Here is a 22,807-nt window from a genome sequence, read left to right as displayed (position 1 = left end):
CAATACTGGAATTATCTTCTAGACTTTTTCGATGAATCGATCAAATTAGAAGTTCCAAAATTAAAAAGAAACTCGAACAATGTCATCAACGTTTATTCAAAATACTACAAAATATTCTTTATATAAGAAAATCAATGATTTCGCCACAATAATCCCTCAATCACTGGCAGTAGCAGTACAATCTTATATTAAAATCATTTACACATGCACTTTGTGCCCCATAAGCATTGAGCCTACTGATGGACCCCACAAGTTTATTAGTACCATCAGTTCCATGTCTGATTGAAGCTTCAAAAATAGCATTTCCGGGAAGAGTTTCAATGGTAATTGTAAAATCCACCCATGGAAATGTTGCCTCCTTATCCACCTGTTTCCATACTTTAGCATTCATAATCTTTGTCATTTTCAACTCAGCACATTCAGGATATTTCTTGAGCATCGAGTTCAATTCCTCAACGAGATAAACAGTGCTATTTTTCACAGACTCATGATCAAAATCGATATCACTGGAGGTATGACACATACACCAGTGTCCAGGAATTCCAGCTAAATCACACGTTCTGTGGCCAGGAATGGGTAAAAACCAGCTGATGCCCCTTGGCAGAAGTTTTTCATTCTCCAATGAGTTCATCACACTGGTTCTCTGCCTAATCTGTGCCTCTTCGATCATCTCCAGTTTCAGAAGGTCACCAAGGGTCTCATAGAGATCAAAGGGAGTGGTTAAACTTGCTGTGTTCTTTCGCAAATTTGCAAACGCAATTGGATACCTCTCTCTCCACCACTTTGGAAGTACTAAAAATACAAATGGCAGACTACCTTCCATTCTCCCCTGATAAGTCTGACGGAAATCACCCCATCTTATTCCATGATCACTCATAACAATCAGTGCTGTATTTTCCATGAGACCTTCCTCGTAAAATTGATTAATCACTCTGGAGTATGCAGCATCCCCCAGCTGAGGATAATTAAAAAAATCATGGGTTAGACTTGCCTGCCAGAAGAATGCAAAATACGAATCCTGGGAGAAGGTTCTCACAACTTTTGTCGAATGACTCAGAAGATTTTCAAAATTTTTTCGTGTTCCTATGCACAAGTGGGCATTCAATTCACGAGTATTGCCAATATCATTTTCTGCAGCTAAGCAGTACGGACGGAGGTAGTAGTCCGTTGGTGGATTATGGAAGCCAGGTTTCAGATAATTGAATGTTGTCATTGAGCAGGCATCTTCAGCAAATATTGTACGGTAACCGGATCTACTGAAATTCTTCCAGATGAAGGGACAGTTGTCGAAGGGTTTACTGGTGTCATTCCAGCAATTTGTTTGGAGTTCGGTTGTGGACAGTCCAGTTAAAACGGGCACTATGTTTGGATATGTATTGTCACCAACTTTATTGTAACCAAGCATTTCAACAGCAGACAATGCTTCGAGTGTTTTCGCCGTTTTCGGCATCATTCTGTGAAAGTTTAGACGAGAGATTGAGTCCAGACCGAGGATGAGAATACTTAGTTTATTTATTGTTTTGGGGTCGCTGGAGGAAAGGTACTTTTTCTGCTTTTTTTTTGACAGTTTGCAGCGAGCCTCCACTTCTGGTTTACGAAGAACGAAGAAATGGTAGTCGCGATAGATTCGGCCACCGTCGCGCCAACACTCCACTCGGATGAATTCAGCAGAAGGTCGGGTAGAGGTCTGGAAGGGATGACATCTCTTTTCCATTCTGGAATCAATAATGTTTCATTATTTTTTTTACTGGAGAATGTAACATTTATTGTGAATTTTTGGTTTTAATGTTTCAATCACTTACGTGATTTGATCATCGTTATTCTGCTTCCGGTGGAAATCTCGCCAACAACAATTGGGTACCTCTGTGACATTGTAGTACTGACTAACTACACTGAAGTTGATGAATACGTGGGTTTCGTTGGATTCTACTAGAGGCAGTTGACTTCCGAATTCACACTTAATTGGTTTCTCCACTTTCATGAAACTTTTGCTGAAGGAATCCAAGGGGTCGATTGCCGCTATCCGACATCCTTTGTTGCGAACAAGAAATCCGGATTTCTTATTCTGAACTGCTATCAGTTGGTGATCGTTTTCAAGGTAATTACCTGTAATACAGGCAAGCACGGTTGAGGTTCTTTGGAAATTGAATTGACAGGTTCAATAACGGAATACATTTGTTCTGATTTCTTAGGCAATTTTCACTCAACATTTCTGCAGTTCAGTCCAGAAAAATATTCAGCAAAAATTACTTGAGTTCAGTAATTCTAAGGTATTCAATCATGAACCTCAGGCATCGATAACTTGTCCCAAAAAAATTAATAATAATATTAATAACGTAAGTTACCTTGCGTTGTGTTAATCAAATGATCAACTCGAAACTGCCACGTAATGACAGTATTTATGATCAGAAGTGATGCTAATAAACATCCGAAAATAGCTAGTAGCCATGCTCGTATCCTTAGGCCGCCATTTGGGCTCGTTGAAAGTGTCTTCAGATTCGGATATATGTCTTTCCATACTGCTTTCTCATTCCTTCCTGGTACTACCTAAAAACAATTGTCATATTTTTCATTGAACAATGAGGATATTAGTGTACCCGGTCCACACGCAAAAGGTCCCCGGTTCGAATCCCAATCTGGACTATCCACTTTTTCAGTAAATTTTTCTAGTAAAATCATATAAAAATTAATCCTAATTTCCTATCCAACAATTTTCTGTGACATCACCAGATTTCGAATGCTACATAAACTTCCCGTCTTACGTGGGAAACACGAGTTGACAGAATTAATGCTTTGGGAATTGCCTGGAGTTAAAATTATCAGTAAGGTCTCACTTGGATCGTATGGACTGATCAGTTACCACTGAAATAACGTTAAGAATCGTAATAACTCACCTCGTATTTAAAAATGCGTTTCTCCCGCATATCAAATGAATTACCGTCTCAAAATATTCACCGCAGGAACCGAAGGTGAAATTAGCATGCATCCTCTGATTCTTTGGTCTCATCACCACGTAGATTTCATGATTGGAAAAAATATGCTTCGCCTTCACTCACAATTTACGGAATCGTGGATGTCCGGAGTTCGACAATCGGCGATTATTGCACCCTGGGGGCTTCTCCTTTTTTTCTAAACAGTAATAATATGGCAAATGAACTGATAAAATACAGTACGGGCTCAGAAGTGTACTCTAAACGCAAATGCATGAGTTTTTACAATTCCAATACATGAAATCCCAGATAAGATTTGAGTCGTAGCACATCCTGTCGTCCAATTTTATTGTATCTGTTTCTAATAAAAATTTTAATGAGATATCATCTAGAACTAATAACAAAAAAGAACGTCAGCGAAGTTATTGGGATAGAGGATAATTAGTAATTATTTACCGGTTACTTAAGTAAAAAATAAATCTTTGTTTTACTCACCGATTTTTCTCTTCACTCTTATGATTTATAACATTTTTAGGAGATGGGAGAATGCTAGTCAGGCCTGTTGCTCCACCAGAGGAAATTGATAATGAGAATCACTTGATTTAACTTCCTTTCGGATATTTTTGTTTGATATCAATGGAAGCAGCGACAATCAGCTGAATAGTTTTTAGTGAATGCAATTTTTTTTTAATTTCGTTTTTCAATCTTTGGAAGATCGCGGATTTTTCACCACGAGTCCTGATATCCAACTCTTGGACTGTCTCGTTGCGCGGTGACGACGATTCTGGTGATCGATAATTTTCTACCCCCAAAAAGCGCGCGCGCAAATCCACCCCTGTTGACGAATTTTTATTCTGCTATATTAATTACTATCACATGCAAATACCTAACTCAATGATAATGATAGCGGTTAATGAAGGCGGTGGCGTTATTGATTTGGTCGTCAGATTTTCAAAGTTGAACAGTTTTTTATTGGAAAATATTCCTCTTGATATTTTAAAATAGTGATAGTAATTTTAGTCTGGTTCGAATTTACTGTAGTTATTTGACATAAATTATTGAGTTGCAGTTAAGTGACACTGACATTTTAACAAATTTTGTCGATAGAAATTGGAATTAGGTTTCTTAAATTGGAATTGGGTTTTTTGAATCTAACTGCGGACTTTTCAGAGCGAAATTTAAATAAATTCATTCGCAGACGTGGGATGGATCTAAAATTCAGGACAATTTGCTATTCGGTGGTGATATTTTCATAAAAAATTTATAGTATTCGGGAAAAATTGGGGCATCTAAATTGTCAAGAGATAGAAATTGTTACCGAAAATCTCTCGGACTGATGGGGAGGGGGAAGTGATGGTCAGAAATAAAATTCAGTTCTGTAACTGAAAATTTTATTAGACTAAACGAAAAAATTATTCCTGAACTTCTGTACAGAGAGAAAAATAAATTAAAAATAACGATGGATTTAAGTAATTTTGCAACGACCTGGGTTTTCGGAAAAAATACTGAAGGAACCGTTACAACTGTCCCAAAATGTTTGTAAACATTCCTGGTGGCTAGGTCATCTTTTACAGAACTTCCAGTAATTTATAATTTTTTAATTGACGAAAAGCAAAGTCACTCCATGATTAAGTAAAAATTCCATAATTTTTGGAGTATTTTTCTCTCCGTCTGTGAAAGTTTTCCAGAAATCTCCAGAACTCACGAGAAAATTCATTTCAATAACGTTAATTATCTTCGCAACCGAGAGTATATGATTTTTTTCAAAACTAATCGTCAGATTTTCCGATGAAATTTCTTCATGCATTAGCTCGACATTTTCGTAATAAAAATGATCAAAAGTAGAGAAAAAATTAGTGGAGAATGTACACGACTTTTGAAATTTTTTCCAACTGCCATAAGCTCTTGGAATAAATGATTCGAAAAATTCAAAAAATGCGTCGTCGCACGCAGGCGCGTAATTGGAGATCAACCCCTTGACATGCTCGGCAACTTGTTAACGCATCCTTATGTCGTTTTAATAATTCGAAAAAGTCGGGATGGGACGACTGCAATGATTCCATTCAGAAGCAGAAAATCATAAAATCATAAAATCATGAAATCATAAAATTGGCTGCATTTTTTTCAATTTCCTCTCCTTCATCTGAAAATCGTTTAACTCTTCGTACAGCTCCATTGGCCGGCACCCAGGGGCGGGTGGGAATCACCTGCCAGTGGAGGGGTCTGATATGATGGGCCTGTTGCGTTCCAATGTGGTTTTCGGGTATTCCCGGTGGCGGGTCCGTTGTCCGTGGAGTGCTAAACCACATCTGCTTCACAAATCCGGGAAATTTTGAATGAAATAAACGATCACAAACACCAATTTTACCATTAATTCATTCATTTTATATTAATTCAATTTTGTGGTTTATAATTCACTCGCAATTTAATTTATTAATTACAATAACAACTTACGATTCTAGAAGACGTTCAAAAGTGTTCCGAACTAGTCGTCTTCACCTAAAAAATGGATCTGCCTTTTGTCTTACCCTAAAAATTCGTCTAAGTCTCGAAGATGCTAGGGTTCGCCCCACATAAGGGAGTAGAGGACCGATCGTGGCCTTGAACTTGGTGATGGGGTTGGTGTTACACCCCGTGATAGCTCAAACTGACCCCACCCCCACTCTCCATGGGACGTGACTCGAACAAAGGGCCTCACATGTGGCTTTTAAGAGGAGATAGAAAATCCTTGAGGTTCTCTCGGAGAAAAGTAAACTGTTCCTGGAAGACGTTTATGATACAAACGGTTTAATGCAAAGATCAAATTCCACTTGAAACTCAATAAGAAAAGCTTTACAAAGGGCTTTGTTTTGGATAACCAGAACTACATTGAAAGACAAAGATTTATGGGTCGTTTACCATTTCCAAGTTTTTGACGAACATTCGAAAATTCCCCATTTTTTTACTTTTAACGTGTGGGATATTTCTACTGCGTCAACGAAGCTAACATTTAAATGCATTAAAAGAAACGAAAGATAAAATAATTAATTGTAAACAGCATGATCTAGTGATAAATATGGCAGTCATAGGGACCCTGCATTGTTACTAGTGGTCTACACGACAGGACAGAACACAACGCCCAACCCAATGAATCACATCAGGTGGTTCATGGCATACGAAGCATAGCAGTTGTGAATTAGAGAGTTTATTGGAATTTTGAGTGACTTTGGGATTAATTGAAAGTGTTATTAAAAAATGGTAAAATACAGCTGGGTCCTTGTTGTGGGGCTTCTTGGCTGTTTTACAACAGGTATGAAAGTTATGTTGAGCAACGGAATTCATTGACGCACCCAATTCTTGATCACTATATTTATAATTAAGCATGGTAATATGTAATTACCTTAGATGAAGGTAAAAATCCATTACATTCTCGACAAAATTTAGTATACGATCCGCAGGGATTCACATCATCATCTAGATGATCGAAATAATCGGACGATCGAAGATTCAGGTCGATTACAATTATTTTACAGTTTGATTATAAATTTGTGACTATTTAACAATCTTCAAAGGAATTTTGATGAGTTCATGTGAAGTAACTTGATTGTCTCATTGAAACGTGCTTTCGTTTATTAACAAGTTGATAGATATTCGAAAGAAATGTAAAAGTAAATTCAATGATTATGATGATGAAAACTGAAGACAATTTTTCGAAAATTCAATCACATTCGGAATCGTAATTATTTACTCAATTTCATTGTTGTTGCTATTTAAAAAAGAATTTTTAATCCGAACTTGATACTGTGTTTTATGGGAAAATCAATATTTCCGTTGCAGTCACAGACTGAAATCTGAATCTTTGATAATTTGACTTTAAAAAATCAAAAAATTTTTAGGCACTTTACTTATAAATAAATAAATACTGCCCCGAAGGAAATCAATAATTTGCAAAAATATATTCATTTCTCAGTTTACATAGTTACCATATCATAGGAGATGTTCGAATTACCCATATTCTGAAAACTCCAACGTAATTTTGTTGTAAAACTACAACAAATTTTTTATACTCCAATTGCATTGTAATTCTCAATTATTTACGATTGATTCAGGTACAAATGCAGTTCGTTGCTACCAATGCAGTAGTGATACAGACAAGAAGGGTGAAGATCTCTGTGGGGCTTACCGACCCTTTGACAAGACTAAAAACATAGCAGTGGAGTGCAACTCTGAAGACTCCCACATGCCCGGAACATTTTGTGTTAAGGAGGTTCAGCACGGTCCTCGTGGCTTCATCTGTGAGTATATTCACTATTTTACCGTACGACCATAGTAAAGGTTACTATTCCCACGAGGTGTGAATATTCATATAATTCTCCCTACCATGTCGCTTTTCTTCGAAATCGATATTACAAAATACGAATAACAATAGAATTAATTTTTTTATCTCCCCAGGGGATGGACGCCCACGTCAAGTAATACGCAGATGTGCCTCAGTAGCTAGTACTGGTGTGACTGGAGTATGCAATTGGGGTATTTATGAGAATGGTGTTTATTGGGAGCAATGCTACTGCTCCGATGATTCGTGCAATAGTGCCACTGGAATTTCAGCAAGTTTTGTCCTACTCATTCCATTATTTTCCCTGCTACCTATGTACTCTTTAACGTAGGACATCGAATGATACTTTACTCGTGGAATATATTCCAAAAAGCTGATCTAAAAAAAAAATTCTAATCCGTGAAGCTCCATTTAAACGCACGAAAAGTTACCCAGATTAAAAAAAAATTCACAATCAATTCAATTCAATCAATCAATCAATCAATTCAATTTTACGAAAAATTCTATTTCAAGTTCAAAGTCCAGAATCTCAAATCGAAAATGTTTCTTTTGCAGCTACGTTTTTTAAAAACTATTTAGCATAAAAATTTGAACAAAAATTAGAGTTAATATTTTATACGACAGCGACCTTAAACTCGACCATAGCATCTCCCAGCGGAGGTACAATGCCGTCCAATAGAATTAAACAATGGCAAATACCGATTAAAATATCAGATGCCGATAAATTAACGTCAGCAATATATATACTGTATTGTTTCAACTAATATCATCAAAAAATCTTATATTTTTATCTCGTCAAGGGAGGAAAGAATATTGAATATTTACTTTACTTGGTATGCAGCTACCAAGAATTCCATTACAACAATTGAAATGCAAGAGAACCTTGGTGTGCCTTAGTTGCTCTGAGAACAATGAGCAAAAGTGATTAACCTCGTGAATTATCCGAGAAGTAACGATGTAATGCCGACAAAGATTTAAAGCCTCGCCCGAGCAATTAAATCATGGGCATGAGGTATTTAGGAGTATTTAGGTGGTATTGGAATGAGCAATCAAACAGCGGATACTAAGTCTCTGAGATAATTTTAACCCTCTTTCTCTCTGGTTATTTTTTATAATTAACGAAATTTTATTCTACAATTCCACAATCAAGTGTACATAATTATATGCGAGCACTTTTTGCATTCAAGTACTAAATGTCGGTACTGGATTAAATCAAGTACTGTCTGAACGAAACCGTCCATTTTTATAGACTTTTGTATTAAGGAAAAAAATTTATAACAATTTTATTATTGTACTATTTTCGTAAATGATTTTATGATTTTCGGGAGAAATGGTAAAGAAGATATCTTCATAAACATTTACTTTGTGTGGATCACAAATACCTGAGTGTTTGTGTATTTCGTAAAATTCATGATAAAAATTAATCTGATATGTGCCCTCAAACCCCTTCTTTTCAAAAATCAAACTGTTTACCATTTCTCTGCCGAAATAATTGATTAATCAACTTGTTGTAGATAATTTATTATTTGGAATGATGAAATATTACAGTGATTTCATTCAGCTTCCGCAGAATCTCATTTCCTAACTGTTAAGTAACAAATGTTAAGCACATAAGTTAGTACCAATGTTTTAATACTGCAGTATAAACGATTCAACTGCCAGAAGAGAAAAGTTGATTACAATTTTATAAATAAAAATGGAATGAGACTAAAATGTGGAAAGTTATCATTAAAATTTTTTACAAATAAAACTTTGTACGATATTCATTGAGGAATTTTTACTGATTGCAAATATTTGATCTGAAATTATTTTTTTTGTGGAAGTTGTCAAGTCACCGACCCAGTGATTTTCGTTAATCCCCGCAACACATAATTTTTTATATTCAAAAATAAAGAAAAAGGGGAAAGGAAGAAGAATAATTTTACGGTGTATAGAATTGCTACTGTGTGCTCTTCAGTTTCTCGTTGAATTTCATTTTTTTTTAATAAAAAAAAATCGAGAATGGGCATTTTTTTTTAATCTCAAAATTGGAGACTTCAATAAGAGTAGTCTGGCTTGCAAATAAAGAAAAACAGAAATTAAAATTACCGTCAATGGTTTCACTGAGTGTATTTGTAACTTTCAATTTTCTGAGATTCATGAAAATGATTTCATTGAAACGAGCGCGAAATTTCAGCTGAAAAAAAACTGCAAGACAGAAGCGTAAGACTGCTCATACGTAATTGAATGTTATTTTCAGAATCAGAAAAATTATCAATAATGAATAACTATGGAGGACTGTCTTTGAAATATTTTTGAATGCTTTCTTCCTGGAAAACATAGTCATGCGTAAAAACGGGTCGATTAAAATAACTTTTATTTCCTCTGGTTTGATAAAAACTTATGAAGTGGAAACTGAATTGTCGATTTTCATTATGGCACTCGAAGACTCCTGCATGAACTACGGAATTCTCATATTAAAGGATTGCTCATGTTCCTTCATTGAACTTCCGGTAGTTTCCCTCTGACCCAGCAGCATTTGGCTGAAATCTATGAGCGATGTTCCTTGTCAATGAGGTAAGTCTCTTGATATCGTGAGCATTCATCACATCTTGGTGTCCATTCTATCTTTTGGCAGTGTTAGCGTGAAAAATGACAGCACCAGACAAACTGGAAATTCAAAGCGATGGGGTGATTGGCAGTTTTTTTCGTTTTAAACATTTTCTATTCGATTCTAACTACAGTCAGTCTCGTTATTATAAAATAATTAATCATAATTAAATTAATAACAGTTAATACTAATTAAATTTTCATCTATATGTTCTGTTTTTCCATCCCCTCCTTTTCAAAATCTTCTAATTAAAAAAACATCAGACTCATGAAATTTCTGCGAAAAAAAGGTTCAAACTTACGTAATAAAATACATCCGATTCCGACAAAGGCACTGTAACAATGGAATCCAAGTAAACAGCTAAAAATCAAATTACCAACAATAGTCGCTAGATTTCCCGTATTGTTAATAAAGCTAACAGCAGTTGTCCTGTAACAAAGAGAAAGTATTCACTCACTTATTAACTCTTAAAACGACAAAAACAGCAGAATAAATTTAATAAAAAAATTCTCATTGACAAATTACAAATAAAAAAATCGGTAGAAAGAAAGTGCATTACCTTAATGGTAGTGGAATAGTAGTGGTGTTAATAGCGATAACTATGTTACCCGTTATACGGCCAGTAACAACAATGGACGACGACAGGACCAGCATTATAGGGACAAGTTGGACCCAATTTGCTATGAAACTGCTGATTATAGCAACAACATAACAGAATGCTGAAAAAAAATTATACACACTTTAGTAGCGAAGTAAAACGAGATAAGTCGACTTAACTCTTCCTCTAGTTTGTGCCCAATAACTCCCAATCTAACAGAGATAGCGAAATTTTTGTAATTACATTTATTGTCGTACTTAATTTGCTTCACAATAAAGCTTATAATGAAAATTGTTCTATCTTTCCTAGATTTCGAGATATTCATCTACAAATAATCAATCGTCAAAAGTCACTTATCTCGTTTTATTACTTCGCTACCGAATTATATTGAGGAAGCGAATAGATCTCAACTTTATATACTCACTCATTGCAATTCGTTTTCTAAGTCTCGTTGTGTATAATTGAGCGAATAGAAACGCAAAAACAACAGTCGAAAATGCTATTATAGTTGACCTGACGTAGATGATGGGGTTGATTCGCCACTGTAAGAAAGAATAAAGTTTCAGGATTGAATATATTGAAGGGGAAAAGGTTTTCCTGAAGGGTAATAAACCTTTTTCTTCGGTCTTGAAGATATTTGCAATCTGGTCTTCAAAGATAAAAAGATTTTCTCAACAGTGTCTCAGAAGAAAAACATGAAAAATGAATTCTAAAACCGAGATTGAGGGACCTTTTCATTGTTCCCTTTAATTATCTACTACTGTAAACATTATTTAATTTATATAAATCTTTAAATTACCTGAGCACAGTTATTTGCATAAAGTGTGTCGTTGGTTGGACCTTCAGGGATTACAGCCCTCGACAAGTAATCACACATAGTTGGATTACCAGCTGACCAATCCCACATGGTGGGATCAAAATTATTGATAATCATAAACATATGTGGTACCCAGAGTCTCATTATGTTGAACCTGCGAACAAGTGAAACATCGATTTTTTGATAAATTATTCGAAGGATAATGTCTGATTAATTATGAAAATAACTTATTAACTAAGTAATATTTTTTTTACTAAATACAATTTTTTGTTAAGATCTTTGATGACCCACTCGGTAGCCTAAAATTACAACACTACAATCTATCGACCATTTTAATAATTTATTTTAATCACCTCTTTCAATATTTCGCATCGGTTAATTGACCGCATAATAAAATCCTCTGTTTATAATAGGATTCAGTAATAGAGGAGGGGGTTCTGATTTCATGTTTAAAAACTCAACGGGGACCATCCCATTCACGGACATCAAAATGAGTAATTTCCTCTGATTCGTGTTCATGAAAAAAATTAATATAAAACTTAGGGAATTTCTAATAAAATAGTATTATCCTTCTGTTGCATTTTCTACCACTTTTCCCCCAACAAAAAAATTTCATACAAGAATTACATGTAAAAATGGATTTGGACTTTTCTCTCTAGTTTATTCCACATTAATTAACAGAGCTTCCCCCCGATTCACAATTGACAATTTCCCTGTCCAACTTTTCATATCTTCAGACGCAAAAAAATCTTATTCCAAAAGCTCCGAAATTTCCCACAAAATATCCAGCAAATGATATACAGAAGAATGAAATTCTAATAGAGAGTTCAATCTAAATGTCATAAATTTTTATATCAAATTCCTTAGGTTTACCGATTAGATTTTCCGAATACTAGGGCACTTTTTTCCCCCTGAGTTATTACGTTGTCTGCAAAAAATTGCCGAGTCTATCACTTATCGACTCGATAAATATTTTTCTAGTGTATTATCAGGCCATTGACATTTCCTCCACATTAATTTTCAAGCTTTTCTAATTTAATTTAGGTATAATTACAAACAATTTGAAATCCATGTGGAACTACACACAATAGTGGAAATTACGTACCCCAATATACTGCCAAACTGCAGAAAGTTAATAATAAAAAAAGGCTTCCAGTATTTTTTATTACACAGCTCCTTTATATCACTCCACGTTCCTTTAATCCTATCTACATTCGTCTTAGGAATCTCCCGAATGCATGACCTTATTGACTGTAGGCTCTTTATCTATTAACACATAAAAAATAACGAAAACATAAAAGTAACTGAACCAAATGGAATAATCATTATTCCTTGAATCACCAGAATGATATTTTATTCTGCAAAAAAGAACCGACTCGTTTTGTTATCACCCATGAAATTAGAACTCACAAATATTTGAGTTTTTATTTTGATTCTAAACATCAAAAGAACTCTAGTGACTTTATTCAATTTCACATATCAGCGCCGCAAACATTTTCCTAAGGGTAATAAACTATTCGAAAGATATCCATTGCATGAACGTAATCCGCTAGTAAACAATCATACGAAGCCCACATTATTTCCACCTTGTACCCTTGAAGTAGACCTATGTTTACAGCTTGAGTAATTGGATACTAGTGTACTTCAACAAACAACAAATCCTCAACATTATCATTATCTATATCCAGACGATTTTAATGAATTCAGTAGCGATGTAGTAAACCGAGAAGTTGACTTATCTCCTAGTCTAGTTTTCGAGCAATAACTCCGAATCTAAGAGAGATAGCGGATTTTTGAAATAACATTTATTGGAGTATTCAATTTGCTTCATAATAAAGCTTATAACGAAACTCGTGTCATAGTTTTTAGTCTCAGGACAACGATCCTCCAGTAAAAACGTAAATTTCTGATGTTAATAGAGTATATTTTATAAATTAATGTGATAATATATAACATCCATAAATTATTATTGATCATGATCAACTAGCAGGAATGTAAAAAGAATCTTGACTCCACCTCCAAATCTATTAAAAAATTAGAAATGATAAAATTCTTCCGCGATTTGGACCCTTCCTAATCCGTTATTTTCTCAATAAAAACAGGATCACGAACAAGTTATCGCTTAATACAGTAAATTTGCTGAGTCACTCACAGAAAAACTGCGAGAGAAACATCTAGCTGTCACCACAGTCATTCAATCCTTTTCCCTTTTCCCTTTTGGGGAGAAAATTTCAGTTTCGTACCGATCATGCTGCCTTAAAATGGTTATTTGATTCATGAAGTCGGTCAATCAAATTGCTCGATGGAAACTGTTCCTTTTCTCCTATGATTGTGAAATTTCTCATCGTCCTAGATCATGTACAAAAGCAAATGCTATTGAAAATTCTTCTGAGATAGTAATCAGATCTGGCTTTTCCATTAGAACATAATAAACACGAAGACAAGAATTCTCATCTTAGGGCAATCGTTCATCTACTAATCACTGCGATGAATCAGCGCAGTGGGAGTGGATCCAAAATTTAATATCAAATTATAATTCAGTTCAGTTTGAAGTCAATTACCGGGTATGTGTCAGGTGATTTGAAATTGTTGATAACGTACATCCTTCTGAGTAAACTGAGCACCTTGGTGACGTGTTCAGTCTCGATCAGTCGTTTGGGGCTTTCAGAGAAGAGACTCATTGTTACAATACCAATGATTGATGGCAGGGTGCATGTCATTAGGAATATCCTCCATGCGGTATATTCGTGATCAAGCAGCACAAATGACCATCGTTGAGGCGTGATATTAAAAGCCAGTACTGGAACATGAATCAACAGTTTGGAATAAATTAATATTATTTTCTTGGATAATTCTGTTTTTTTCTTGGGTAATTTTTCTGATGATTAATGAGGTATGGTTGAGAAGTGGAATATTATGGTACAAAAATTCAATAGAGAAGAGGAAGAGGAGACAAAATTTCAAAATCTGAGGAAGATAAAAGGGGGCCAAAATATCAACAGATATTCAACATAAAATATGGACAGATAAAATAATATGTGACTATACATTTTCCGCTGTAACTATTCTCAATTAAGTATTGGCATTTGTGATTTACTCTGTAATTATTTTGTAACTATTCGCACGTTTGCTAACGGTCCATTTAAACACGTGAAAAAATACCAAAATTTCAAAAATGTCTATCTCAACTTCTAAACGAACGATCTCTACTTTTCTGAATTATTCACTCATTCAAAAATTGAAATAAAAACTGCCGAGTAAATATTTTACTCACAAACAATTTTAAGAGCTGTTAAGGCGGAAAAGTTGATCACAGATTTTTGAAAAGAAAATTAGGCATTGGTATTTCATCGCTAATTTTTATACCGGAGCAAAATTGACAGGCTATAACGGAAATGTATGGCTTAACTTTATGAACATGTAAAAACTGAATTAATTATGTATTTAACTCGAATTTACGCAATAAGCCGAAGGTAAACAAGTTATACCCCGCACAGTTATATATGAACAGTGGCTGCCATTTAGATTAATTCAAGGTCATGGATGTAAGTTCACAAATGAATGTATAGTGCGGCGAAACAATTGATGAATAAAATTGGATAAATTAAATTTTAATCACTTACTTGCCGGAATAATGAGTCCGGCGTTGAAGACGAGTCCAGACCACGTGGTAAAATTCTGACGATAATTAACGGGTTGGAACTCATTAACGTATGGTATTAAAAGCGTAAATGGGCCGCTAACTCTGGAAAAACATCACAAATCGTTAAAATTTATTTATTCATTCACTTACTTATCGTTATAATGTATAGTCCAATCGGAACTTCTGTGTTCGGATAAAATTCTCTTCAGATATCGAGTTTCTATGGTTTCTATTGTCATTTTCAGTTGTCCAAAGTATATTTTTTCTCAGTGCAATGATTATTATATGCTCACACTGAGAGAAAAATCCCGGAAATTTCACGAGAAATATCTTGCTGGATGCATATTTCTTCGTATCAAAATGGAACTCCATTGTTTCACATTTTTAACATTTTTAATTCTTCATTTTCGCGGTGGGTTCTCGACAGAGCGTAGGTGATGCTATAATCCGTTGAAAATGGATAATTATTCCATTAAAAATATCTCGCTTCAAGCGATTTCATTGATATCGCCTACAATAAATTTTCAGATCAATGAAAGGCGATACATTCAAATAATTATTAAAATTCAATGAACTATTGAGGGAATGGGAACCGATATACGATAGATTGGGACCCTCATCTGATCGAAGCATGAGGTTTACGTTTGGGGCCCAGTCCTCGAAAGGTATTGACATATTGCATTACATCAATTAATTATTCTATTGACACTATTCCATAAGACCGAGTAATTGAGTAAAAAAATAATCGTTTCGTTTCACTAATTTTTTCTCTCAGTGCAGCTTCCGTAGTCGCATCACGAACGGTACATTTCCAATAAATTAAATATTAATTAATTATAATTAGACTGCAATCATGGAACAACTTACATGGTGCCAGTGATGAACTTCAGAAGAAGCATTATGTAATAAGATTCAACGATGCAGCACAAAATATTGCAGAGGGCATCGATGATCAGGCCCAGGAGCATCAGAGGTTTACGACTAAGGCGATCTGTTGCGAAGCTCCAGAAAAATGAACTCATCATCATTCCTAAATTGTTAATACATAAAGAGAACTCTATAGAAGGTTTTAATAATAAATATTTACTTTTAGAATTTTCATTTCAGTAGCGAAGTGGTAATTTTACTCGCGGAGAGAAAAATTCGTTAAAAATTACGCGCCTGTTCCGTAATCTAATGTAATCGACTGATATTCGGTAAAAATAACGGAACAGTTACGCACTTTTTCAGTGAACTTCCAGGAAAAAGTCCAAACGAAAAGTTCTAGAACAATTTATCGTAATTTCGATCTAACTCACTCCCCCTTGAAGAAATAAAATTTCAAAAAAAAAAATACTTTTCTGACGTAAATGGACATTTGGCAAAAATGTTTTTTTCCTGTATAAGAAGTGATTCCCGATCAAAAGCTCATTAAAAAAAACAATAGCAACAATAACAACTTATAGTTCATCACTTCCCTATTGATTTGTTTCATTCAGTTTAAAATTTTCCAGAAATTGATTGACTGTACCGAAATAAACGGAGGAAACGAGTGCTCCCTTCTTGACAAATGTTAACTCCAGGTCACATTCCGCCGATGCAAGGATGAATGCCATAGATGTTATGTCAAAAGCTCCGGCCCAGGCCACTGGAATAGCTGCCAATACGGTGAGAATATTGTAGAATCCAAAACCTAGGTCATGGGTCAGTGGAATTAATGACGAAAACTTTTCGAACTCGTGTAGTGTAATGGGCTCTTGTCTGAAACTGTTCTCAGTAAACAAAAAGCAAAAATAATGATACGATAATGCTATTGACAACATCGCAAAGTTCTTATGAATCTAAAAAAGTTCTTATCCCGTCACACTCTGGGTAAAGTGGAATTTTACGCACCAGGACGGTGCGCAAAACTCCGCTCCTCGCAGAGAAAGTGTTCCTGGACTCGTGGGGTACCATCACTGGCCCTCAATTGTCCTATTGACCTCCCAAAGGTTCAAGGACACGTTCCCTCAAAATCGAAATGAACTATTTGCGCACGTTGTCTCGGTCAATTATTTGATTGGTAAAAGAGCGATCGAAAATTCGCTGGTAATCAGAAGCTTTCTAGGTCATCCTCTCTGATCTCCAATGTCTATCCCTCATCAGTCGATAATGTTCTCATTTATTGAGCAGTTATGATCACAAGGGCCTTTATCTATTGTTGTCTGAGCGGGAATTCCCGTCGAACTTTATGCAATGGGTCTAGAATGAGTGACATCAACTACATAACGAGTGGTGGATGTAACCAACGTCTGGCCAGTGTTAGAAAAGCCCAACTGCTCAAGATTTAACATTGAAAAAAGACCGATCAGATGGCCATGTGCGCCATTACATAATATACTCGACCAAAATTTCCGTAATATCTGAGATCAGCACAAGATAAAACGAGTCAGCATTTCGTGCCTCGCTTGCTATTATTTTCTACCGATCACAGGTATCTCACTGATAATTTCTCCGACAAACGCAATGTTATCAATAAGAAAGGTGTGACGTAACTCCAAATATTATACTGATGGGTAAAAAGATCTGATTGCATAAATGGAAATATTTGTTAGATCCAGAGAGCGAGAGAAAGGACTTTCTATCAACTGTTGGAATCAATTTTGGTTTTGGTCCTTTCAGCTTCTTTTTGTGGCTAATTATTCTGAATTAAAGATATCTTATTATGTGAGACGACAATTCAGATGGAAATTACGGAATGTCTCCGGGTAATTCTGTCACAGTTCCATAAAATTTCCGATACCGACGTTTTCGCTCCCGGAATGGAAAAACTGCATTTTCATTAAATATTTCTCTTCATAATGTTGAACGGCGCTTCCACCGATCAACAAATTTTCCATAAGAATTGCCTGTCCCCACTTTAACGAGCAAAGTATGAGTCAGATCAACTTTCACATTGGAGGGTCATTTGAGCCATAAGCTCTTAATTAACCGAGAGCTCCTATTTTCTACTGATAAGTATTGAAAGCGACCAAAGAAAATTAAGTCACTGAACTTTGCGACGATATTCGGCGGAGTAATCCATATTAGTGTTCAGGGTAAAACCAGTTGTGTTGGCGAGCTCCTCAAATACTTCAAGTTCATTGATTGAGAAAGATAGAGGGAACGTAAAAATGTGGATAAATTGTTACTCTCTCGGCAGTTGCGAAGTGGTTAATTAACTGAATTATTTCTCCCACGAAATTACGCGACAATTGCGTAACTTCCAAGTCCGATAAAAATTTCGAAGGGTCCACGAAAAAGTATGGAATGCTCCATAAATAGTTCGCATCGAGTTACGTAATTTCTACGGAGCGTTCCGCGTTTTTTATTAGACCCTTCGTTTTTGTCGCACCTTCCTTCTCACGCGAAAATTACGGAATTTCTACGTCGTTTTTACTGAATATTTTTATCCGTGTACAGAGCTTCCAGGTCGTGAAGGTGGATAACGCTTCCTTAAAAACCCTTCAACATCGTTTCTCCTATTTTTTTTTGGCTCATTGTTCGGGATTTAAAAATTTGAAAAATGAAAATCTGTTGGAACTTCACTATTACATGACTCTGGGATTATGAAAATCTATTAATCACATTAATGGAAGACAGATGGTAATTTCCCTCTCATCTCTACCATGTAAATGACACGTGTAAAGGAAAAATCAAGTGAAATATCATTCCACTTTATTCATTGCCTGGAGTTGTTGTGACTAAAGGAATCAATATTTCTATTTCTATTTTTTCAACAATATTTCTGTTTTCTATTTCCTAATGTTTATATTTCCTTAAAAGGCATAATATCCATATTTTCTTGCCCCCAATAAGATTCCCACCTCCTCCTGCCTGACCCCGTAATCCACATATAATTGACAAATGTCATAAAATAGTAAAAATTGTCATATTCAATTTTTTAGATACAAAACTGTATAAAATACAATTTATTAATCTTTCCCAATATTTCAAGTTAAGCGTGTAATCGCCAATATGCAAAAATTCGATCTCAAATTCAAATGAGACAATCTCAAACAGAAAGTGATTAATTTAACGTAATTTTTTTGTACTATTCACCCTTAAAAAATAAACAAAAACTATCGAGTAAATATTTAACACGACAACAGTCTCAACTCCATCCAAAATTAGGAAATCATCACAACTATGATGACACAGGTGCTCTTAAAAAAAAACCAATTGGTTTTACCAAATATCTATGGACATACTCCAAGAATTCAGTTCCTTAAATGAAAGTTTATTCAAACTATACGGCGCCGACTATTCAAATAAACCGGATCATTGCATCTTCCAATTAGCGCGTAAAAGTTACCCCGTTGCAACATGCCATAACTCTTGTCATTTCCAATCTCCCTATCTGTCAAAATCATGAAAACCATTCCCTTTAAAAAAAATTTCGATTTCTCTTTCCCCAATTGTTTCCACGATGACACTTTTGACAATGAATTTTCTTACAATCTTCTTACCTGTGGCAGTGAGTGCATCTTCAAGCTCTGCAGGTGGCGTATTTTTTGTCTCCTTCCTACCCTCGAATTCATTTTCCCGAAAATGATCTAAATGAGAATAGAATAATAAAATATTACCTACATCCCAAAGTGTCTAGTTTTAGCCTGTCATTTAGATACTCACCAGTCAATTGTATGATGCTAAGTCCGTTTTGTACGTCGCCAGCTACCATACTCAATCGAAAATAAAATAATCTTGGCAACAATTCACTGTTGTCGTGCACATCAATGAATTCCCTTCAACACTCCAATAACTTCAACTCATCAGTTAAAGAACAATGCAATTAACAAAATACCACATCACATTGATATTACTGTGGAATGTGCTTTTATCTATACACTTTAATCAACGCATTACCTAATAGATCTGTTTCTCACTATAATCCTGAATATATTCCCTTCAGCTACTTCTAAACGAATGACGCACAGTCTTGCGTCTACGCGTGTTACCCGAAGAACTGTGGCTCGTGTGCTTTCAGTAGGAATCATTCGTCAATGGAGAGGGTCAAACGATCCGTTAGCCTCTCACATCTATAGCGCTGAAAGAAAAAAAATTTTTGTTTGACTAAGACAATCAGAATCACACATTTGATAACGATTGATTTAGACTCTGATCTTAATATTTTATTTATCACGGGACTCCCAGCTCCATCCGCGCGTCTACTGCCATGTGTGTCTTGACTTTTGCTTGTCTATCCTACACCCCAAAATTCACATTATCAAAAACACATTTTTCCTCTTCAAACGTCAGCCCTGTCAACCCCAATACTCACTAAAATATCAGAAACGACTCTCATTCAGAATATTTTACTCGCAGGTAAATCATTGTAAACAGTCCCAATCACGCTACCCTTTAGGCCCTTCCTGATTATCAGATCCAAAGATCCTTCTACTGCTACTCCCATTCATTACAGTCACGTGATCATCCTGCTATATCCTTTAAAGACGTGTGAGACTCCCTCACTTCACTTACGAATTAGCAGTGGAGACGACTGGATGTCCTATCAGCTTTGTGCTCTGGAACAAGGAAATAAAGTTCTTATTTTCACGTGGAAAACCCGGAGAAGCCTAAATTACTCGGTCATCCAAGAGTATTGTTGGAGTGTGGGTGTTGGAGTTTAGATTTCTAACCTATTTATCAAAAATTAATCTTCAGGTGGATTGAATAAGTCTTCGTACAGTTTATATTTCTCCCATCCTCGTGCTTCCAGTTCCGATCGGGAAATCTTTTGATGGATGGAAATTCGGAGAAGTTTGGGACATGTGTATATACTGTTTTCTTGGGCCCAGACAGGGTTGCATGAGTGAGACCTTTGTTAATGTGAATCGTCAGGCCCAAGGTGTTGTATCCCTTTTGACCATTTTAGTTAGTTCTTCAAAAGAAGCAAATGGAAGTGGATGTGCCTTCGTGAGCATACGAATAAAATCATTTACTTCACTTCACAGATAAATAGTATTGCAAATAATTACCTCCTTTAATTTAGTTTGATGTCTAGATCTTGGTCTTCGACAGTTGCTTTCTAGTCAAGGATTCAATATAGTTTGATAAGCAGTGGTTTGCTCGAGAGATCGGTCGACAGTGTCCCTCGCTCTTGGTTCGTCCAGGATGAGAGGTCTGCCCCAAAGACAAGGCCCTTTTGCCCAGGGGGTTGGCCACATGTTGGGCTGTTTAGGTGATAGTGAATACATTGCTGTATACCCCAATATTTTAATTACATTTAATTATTCTTTTCCCAGGTAATCTGCTAGGGTTTTCCCAAATAATCCCATGGGCTTCACCCAAACCATTTACTTATCATTTCCGAGATCTGTCCGACACTTGGGACAATTTACCCGGTCATAAATGAACCTTTGGGCCCTTCAGTAAGTCAAAATATCCGGATCCTTTTTTTTCTCTCATGACGCCCTTCAAATTTGGTGTTTAGGGCTCATTCCTGCCGTTAAGAGAAGCTCCTCGGTCTGCCAAAACCGTAATAAACCCTCGGGAGATCCCCAGAAATTTCTCCATGACACCACAACACAACCTTCAGGCTTCCTTCAGGCCCTCCACCTTTCCTTGCATCCTCCGGTGTATAAAACGGAGGACATGCAAACATTAATTAGTTAAAAATACACAGTAGAGAGCAGAATATCTACTTTAGAAAATCTCCAAGTGTCATCTTACTTATAAGTTTCCATACGATTTTTAATAATAAATATCTGTTTCTTCCCATATAAAACTGTGTGTATAAATTTATTATTCGGGAATACAACAACATTTACATAATAAACTGTAAACAGCGGGAAGGGCAGGAAAAATAATGTGAAAGAAAGAGAACATTTGAAACATCAAAGAAATAAACTGAATTGAGGTGAATGCATTTATGTAATGTAATTTTCCCTTATTATTTTTTATTATAATATGAAAATAAAATTTTACAAAAATGCTAGCACACATGCTTGATTACTTCACTCCTCAAATAGAGAAAAAAATGCGCATTCATGTAATTCCAAGAAAACTTTCAATACAGAAACTGATACACTCGCCGAGTGCACAATCATATAATCTGTAGGTTGTAAAATAACTAATTATGTATACTCACGGCGTGTTTCAAAGTCTCAATATGTGATTCTTTCAACACACCAAAATTGCATGGAATTTCATGCTGATGTCGTAGAAATTCCTTATTTGGAGAGATTTTATTCCAGCTATATAAGAAAAATGGATAAATCAGTATGAATACTTTTGTTAAATGCCCGTATTCTAGTTCATCAATTCTCATCATGTGGCTTTTTACAGCAATAAATCTATGCCTCATTGATACTATCCAATGCCTCAGATGACTCGTTTCTTGATTGATCCTTTATCAATATGTGTATTCGATAGTTCAATCTAATAATTATTTAAAACTAAAGTCATACGATCAATTTATGTGTGTCTAAATTCAAAAAATCTATTTGTTTTAATAAAAATGAATAAAAAATAAATATTGAAATTTTCTGTTCTGCATTTTGGGTACAATTAACAACATAACATGTCTAGTGATGGAAAATTCCTTCAGATTCATTTAATTGTCTCTCAGTTAGGGCTCATATTTTTTTATTGGTTTTATGCCCACTTAAATTATATTATTTCTCCCATCCTAGTTGAGTATTGCAAATGCCGTAATTTATCGTTAATAAAAATTTGCAATTCGTACGGTAAAGGAGTTCTACCTCCATGTCGGTATTTTACCGACTTTTGCCCGAATTTAGAATGACCCCGATTGTCGCGGATATCTAAAAAAATATATAGATATCATTAAAAATTTAATGGCCTTCAATTCCTGAGGCGATCTGCGATTTTTCTGAGACTCCAGGAATATTCTAAAATTGCTATTTACGTTTTCTGCGTTTTTCTCCACACGATATCCGTGGTAATACCGACAGA

At 35.4% G+C, this 22,807-nt stretch overlaps 3 protein-coding genes and 2 long non-coding RNA genes across 13 annotated transcripts; 2 read left to right on the top strand and 3 right to left on the bottom strand.

The window, feature by feature from the left end:
* Positions 1-75: 75 nt before the first annotated feature.
* LOC135160679 (uncharacterized) lies at positions 76-3,712 on the bottom strand. 3 transcript variants are annotated; one of them, XM_064117486.1, is made up of 5 exons: positions 3,426-3,712; positions 2,895-3,129; positions 2,346-2,547; positions 1,803-2,106; positions 76-1,715 (listed from the first exon to the last, which is right to left on the bottom strand). In XM_064117486.1, exons 2-5 carry the CDS (start codon positions 2,922-2,924, stop codon positions 161-163), a joined length of 2,091 nt encoding a protein of 696 aa, XP_063973556.1. In that variant the 5' UTR covers positions 2,925-3,129; positions 3,426-3,712; the 3' UTR covers positions 76-160. The 3 variants fall into 3 exon arrangements, with proteins under 3 accessions (XP_063973556.1, XP_063973559.1, XP_063973557.1); XM_064117489.1 differs by having other exon boundaries at positions 2,346-2,543; positions 3,426-3,711; XM_064117487.1 differs by lacking the exon at positions 3,426-3,712 and adding an exon at positions 3,217-3,291.
* Positions 3,713-4,076: 364 nt separating this feature from the next.
* On the bottom strand, positions 4,077-5,983 carry LOC135160171 (uncharacterized). The gene is made up of 3 exons (XR_010298518.1): positions 5,829-5,983; positions 5,385-5,690; positions 4,077-5,239 (listed from the first exon to the last, which is right to left on the bottom strand). It is a non-coding gene; the product is annotated as an uncharacterized LOC135160171 (long non-coding RNA).
* A 50-nt stretch (positions 5,984-6,033) lies between these two features.
* Positions 6,034-9,011, top strand: LOC135160165 (uncharacterized). The gene is made up of 3 exons (XM_064116408.1): positions 6,034-6,219; positions 7,019-7,204; positions 7,362-9,011. The coding sequence occupies exons 1-3, from the start codon at positions 6,165-6,167 to the stop codon at positions 7,574-7,576; spliced, it is 456 nt and encodes a 151-aa protein (XP_063972478.1). The 5' UTR covers positions 6,034-6,164; the 3' UTR covers positions 7,577-9,011.
* On the bottom strand, positions 8,751-20,311 carry LOC135160150 (synaptic vesicle glycoprotein 2B-like). 4 transcript variants are annotated; one of them, XM_064116370.1, is made up of 13 exons: positions 20,172-20,311; positions 19,523-20,095; positions 19,360-19,446; positions 16,404-16,565; positions 15,761-15,923; positions 14,874-14,995; positions 13,812-14,050; positions 12,356-12,516; positions 11,233-11,404; positions 10,858-10,975; positions 10,395-10,554; positions 10,137-10,264; positions 8,751-9,894 (listed from the first exon to the last, which is right to left on the bottom strand). In XM_064116370.1, the coding sequence occupies exons 2-13, from the start codon at positions 19,569-19,571 to the stop codon at positions 9,830-9,832; spliced, it is 1,626 nt and encodes a 541-aa protein (XP_063972440.1). In that variant the 5' UTR covers positions 19,572-20,095; positions 20,172-20,311; the 3' UTR covers positions 8,751-9,829. The 4 variants fall into 4 exon arrangements, with proteins under 4 accessions (XP_063972440.1, XP_063972442.1, XP_063972441.1 ...); XM_064116372.1 differs by having other exon boundaries at positions 16,404-16,529; XM_064116371.1 differs by having other exon boundaries at positions 19,523-19,937; positions 20,172-20,288.
* An 11-nt stretch (positions 20,312-20,322) lies between these two features.
* Positions 20,323-22,171, top strand: LOC135160168 (uncharacterized). Of its 4 annotated transcripts, none has more exons than XR_010298513.1 (4): positions 20,323-20,502; positions 20,580-21,071; positions 21,136-21,261; positions 21,324-22,171. It is a non-coding gene; the product is annotated as an uncharacterized LOC135160168 (long non-coding RNA). The 4 variants fall into 4 exon arrangements; XR_010298512.1 differs by having other exon boundaries at positions 20,331-20,502; positions 20,610-21,071; positions 21,324-22,170; XR_010298515.1 differs by lacking the exon at positions 20,323-20,502 and having other exon boundaries at positions 20,610-20,738; positions 20,883-21,071; positions 21,324-22,170.
* Positions 22,172-22,807: the final 636 nt, after the last annotated feature.

Source organism: Diachasmimorpha longicaudata, chromosome 3 (genome assembly GCF_034640455.1).
Source record: "Diachasmimorpha longicaudata isolate KC_UGA_2023 chromosome 3, iyDiaLong2, whole genome shotgun sequence".
NCBI lineage: Eukaryota > Metazoa > Arthropoda > Insecta > Hymenoptera > Braconidae > Diachasmimorpha > Diachasmimorpha longicaudata.
The sequence above is the reverse complement of the archived record's forward strand: the minus strand, read 5'-3'. Positions and strand labels throughout refer to the sequence as shown.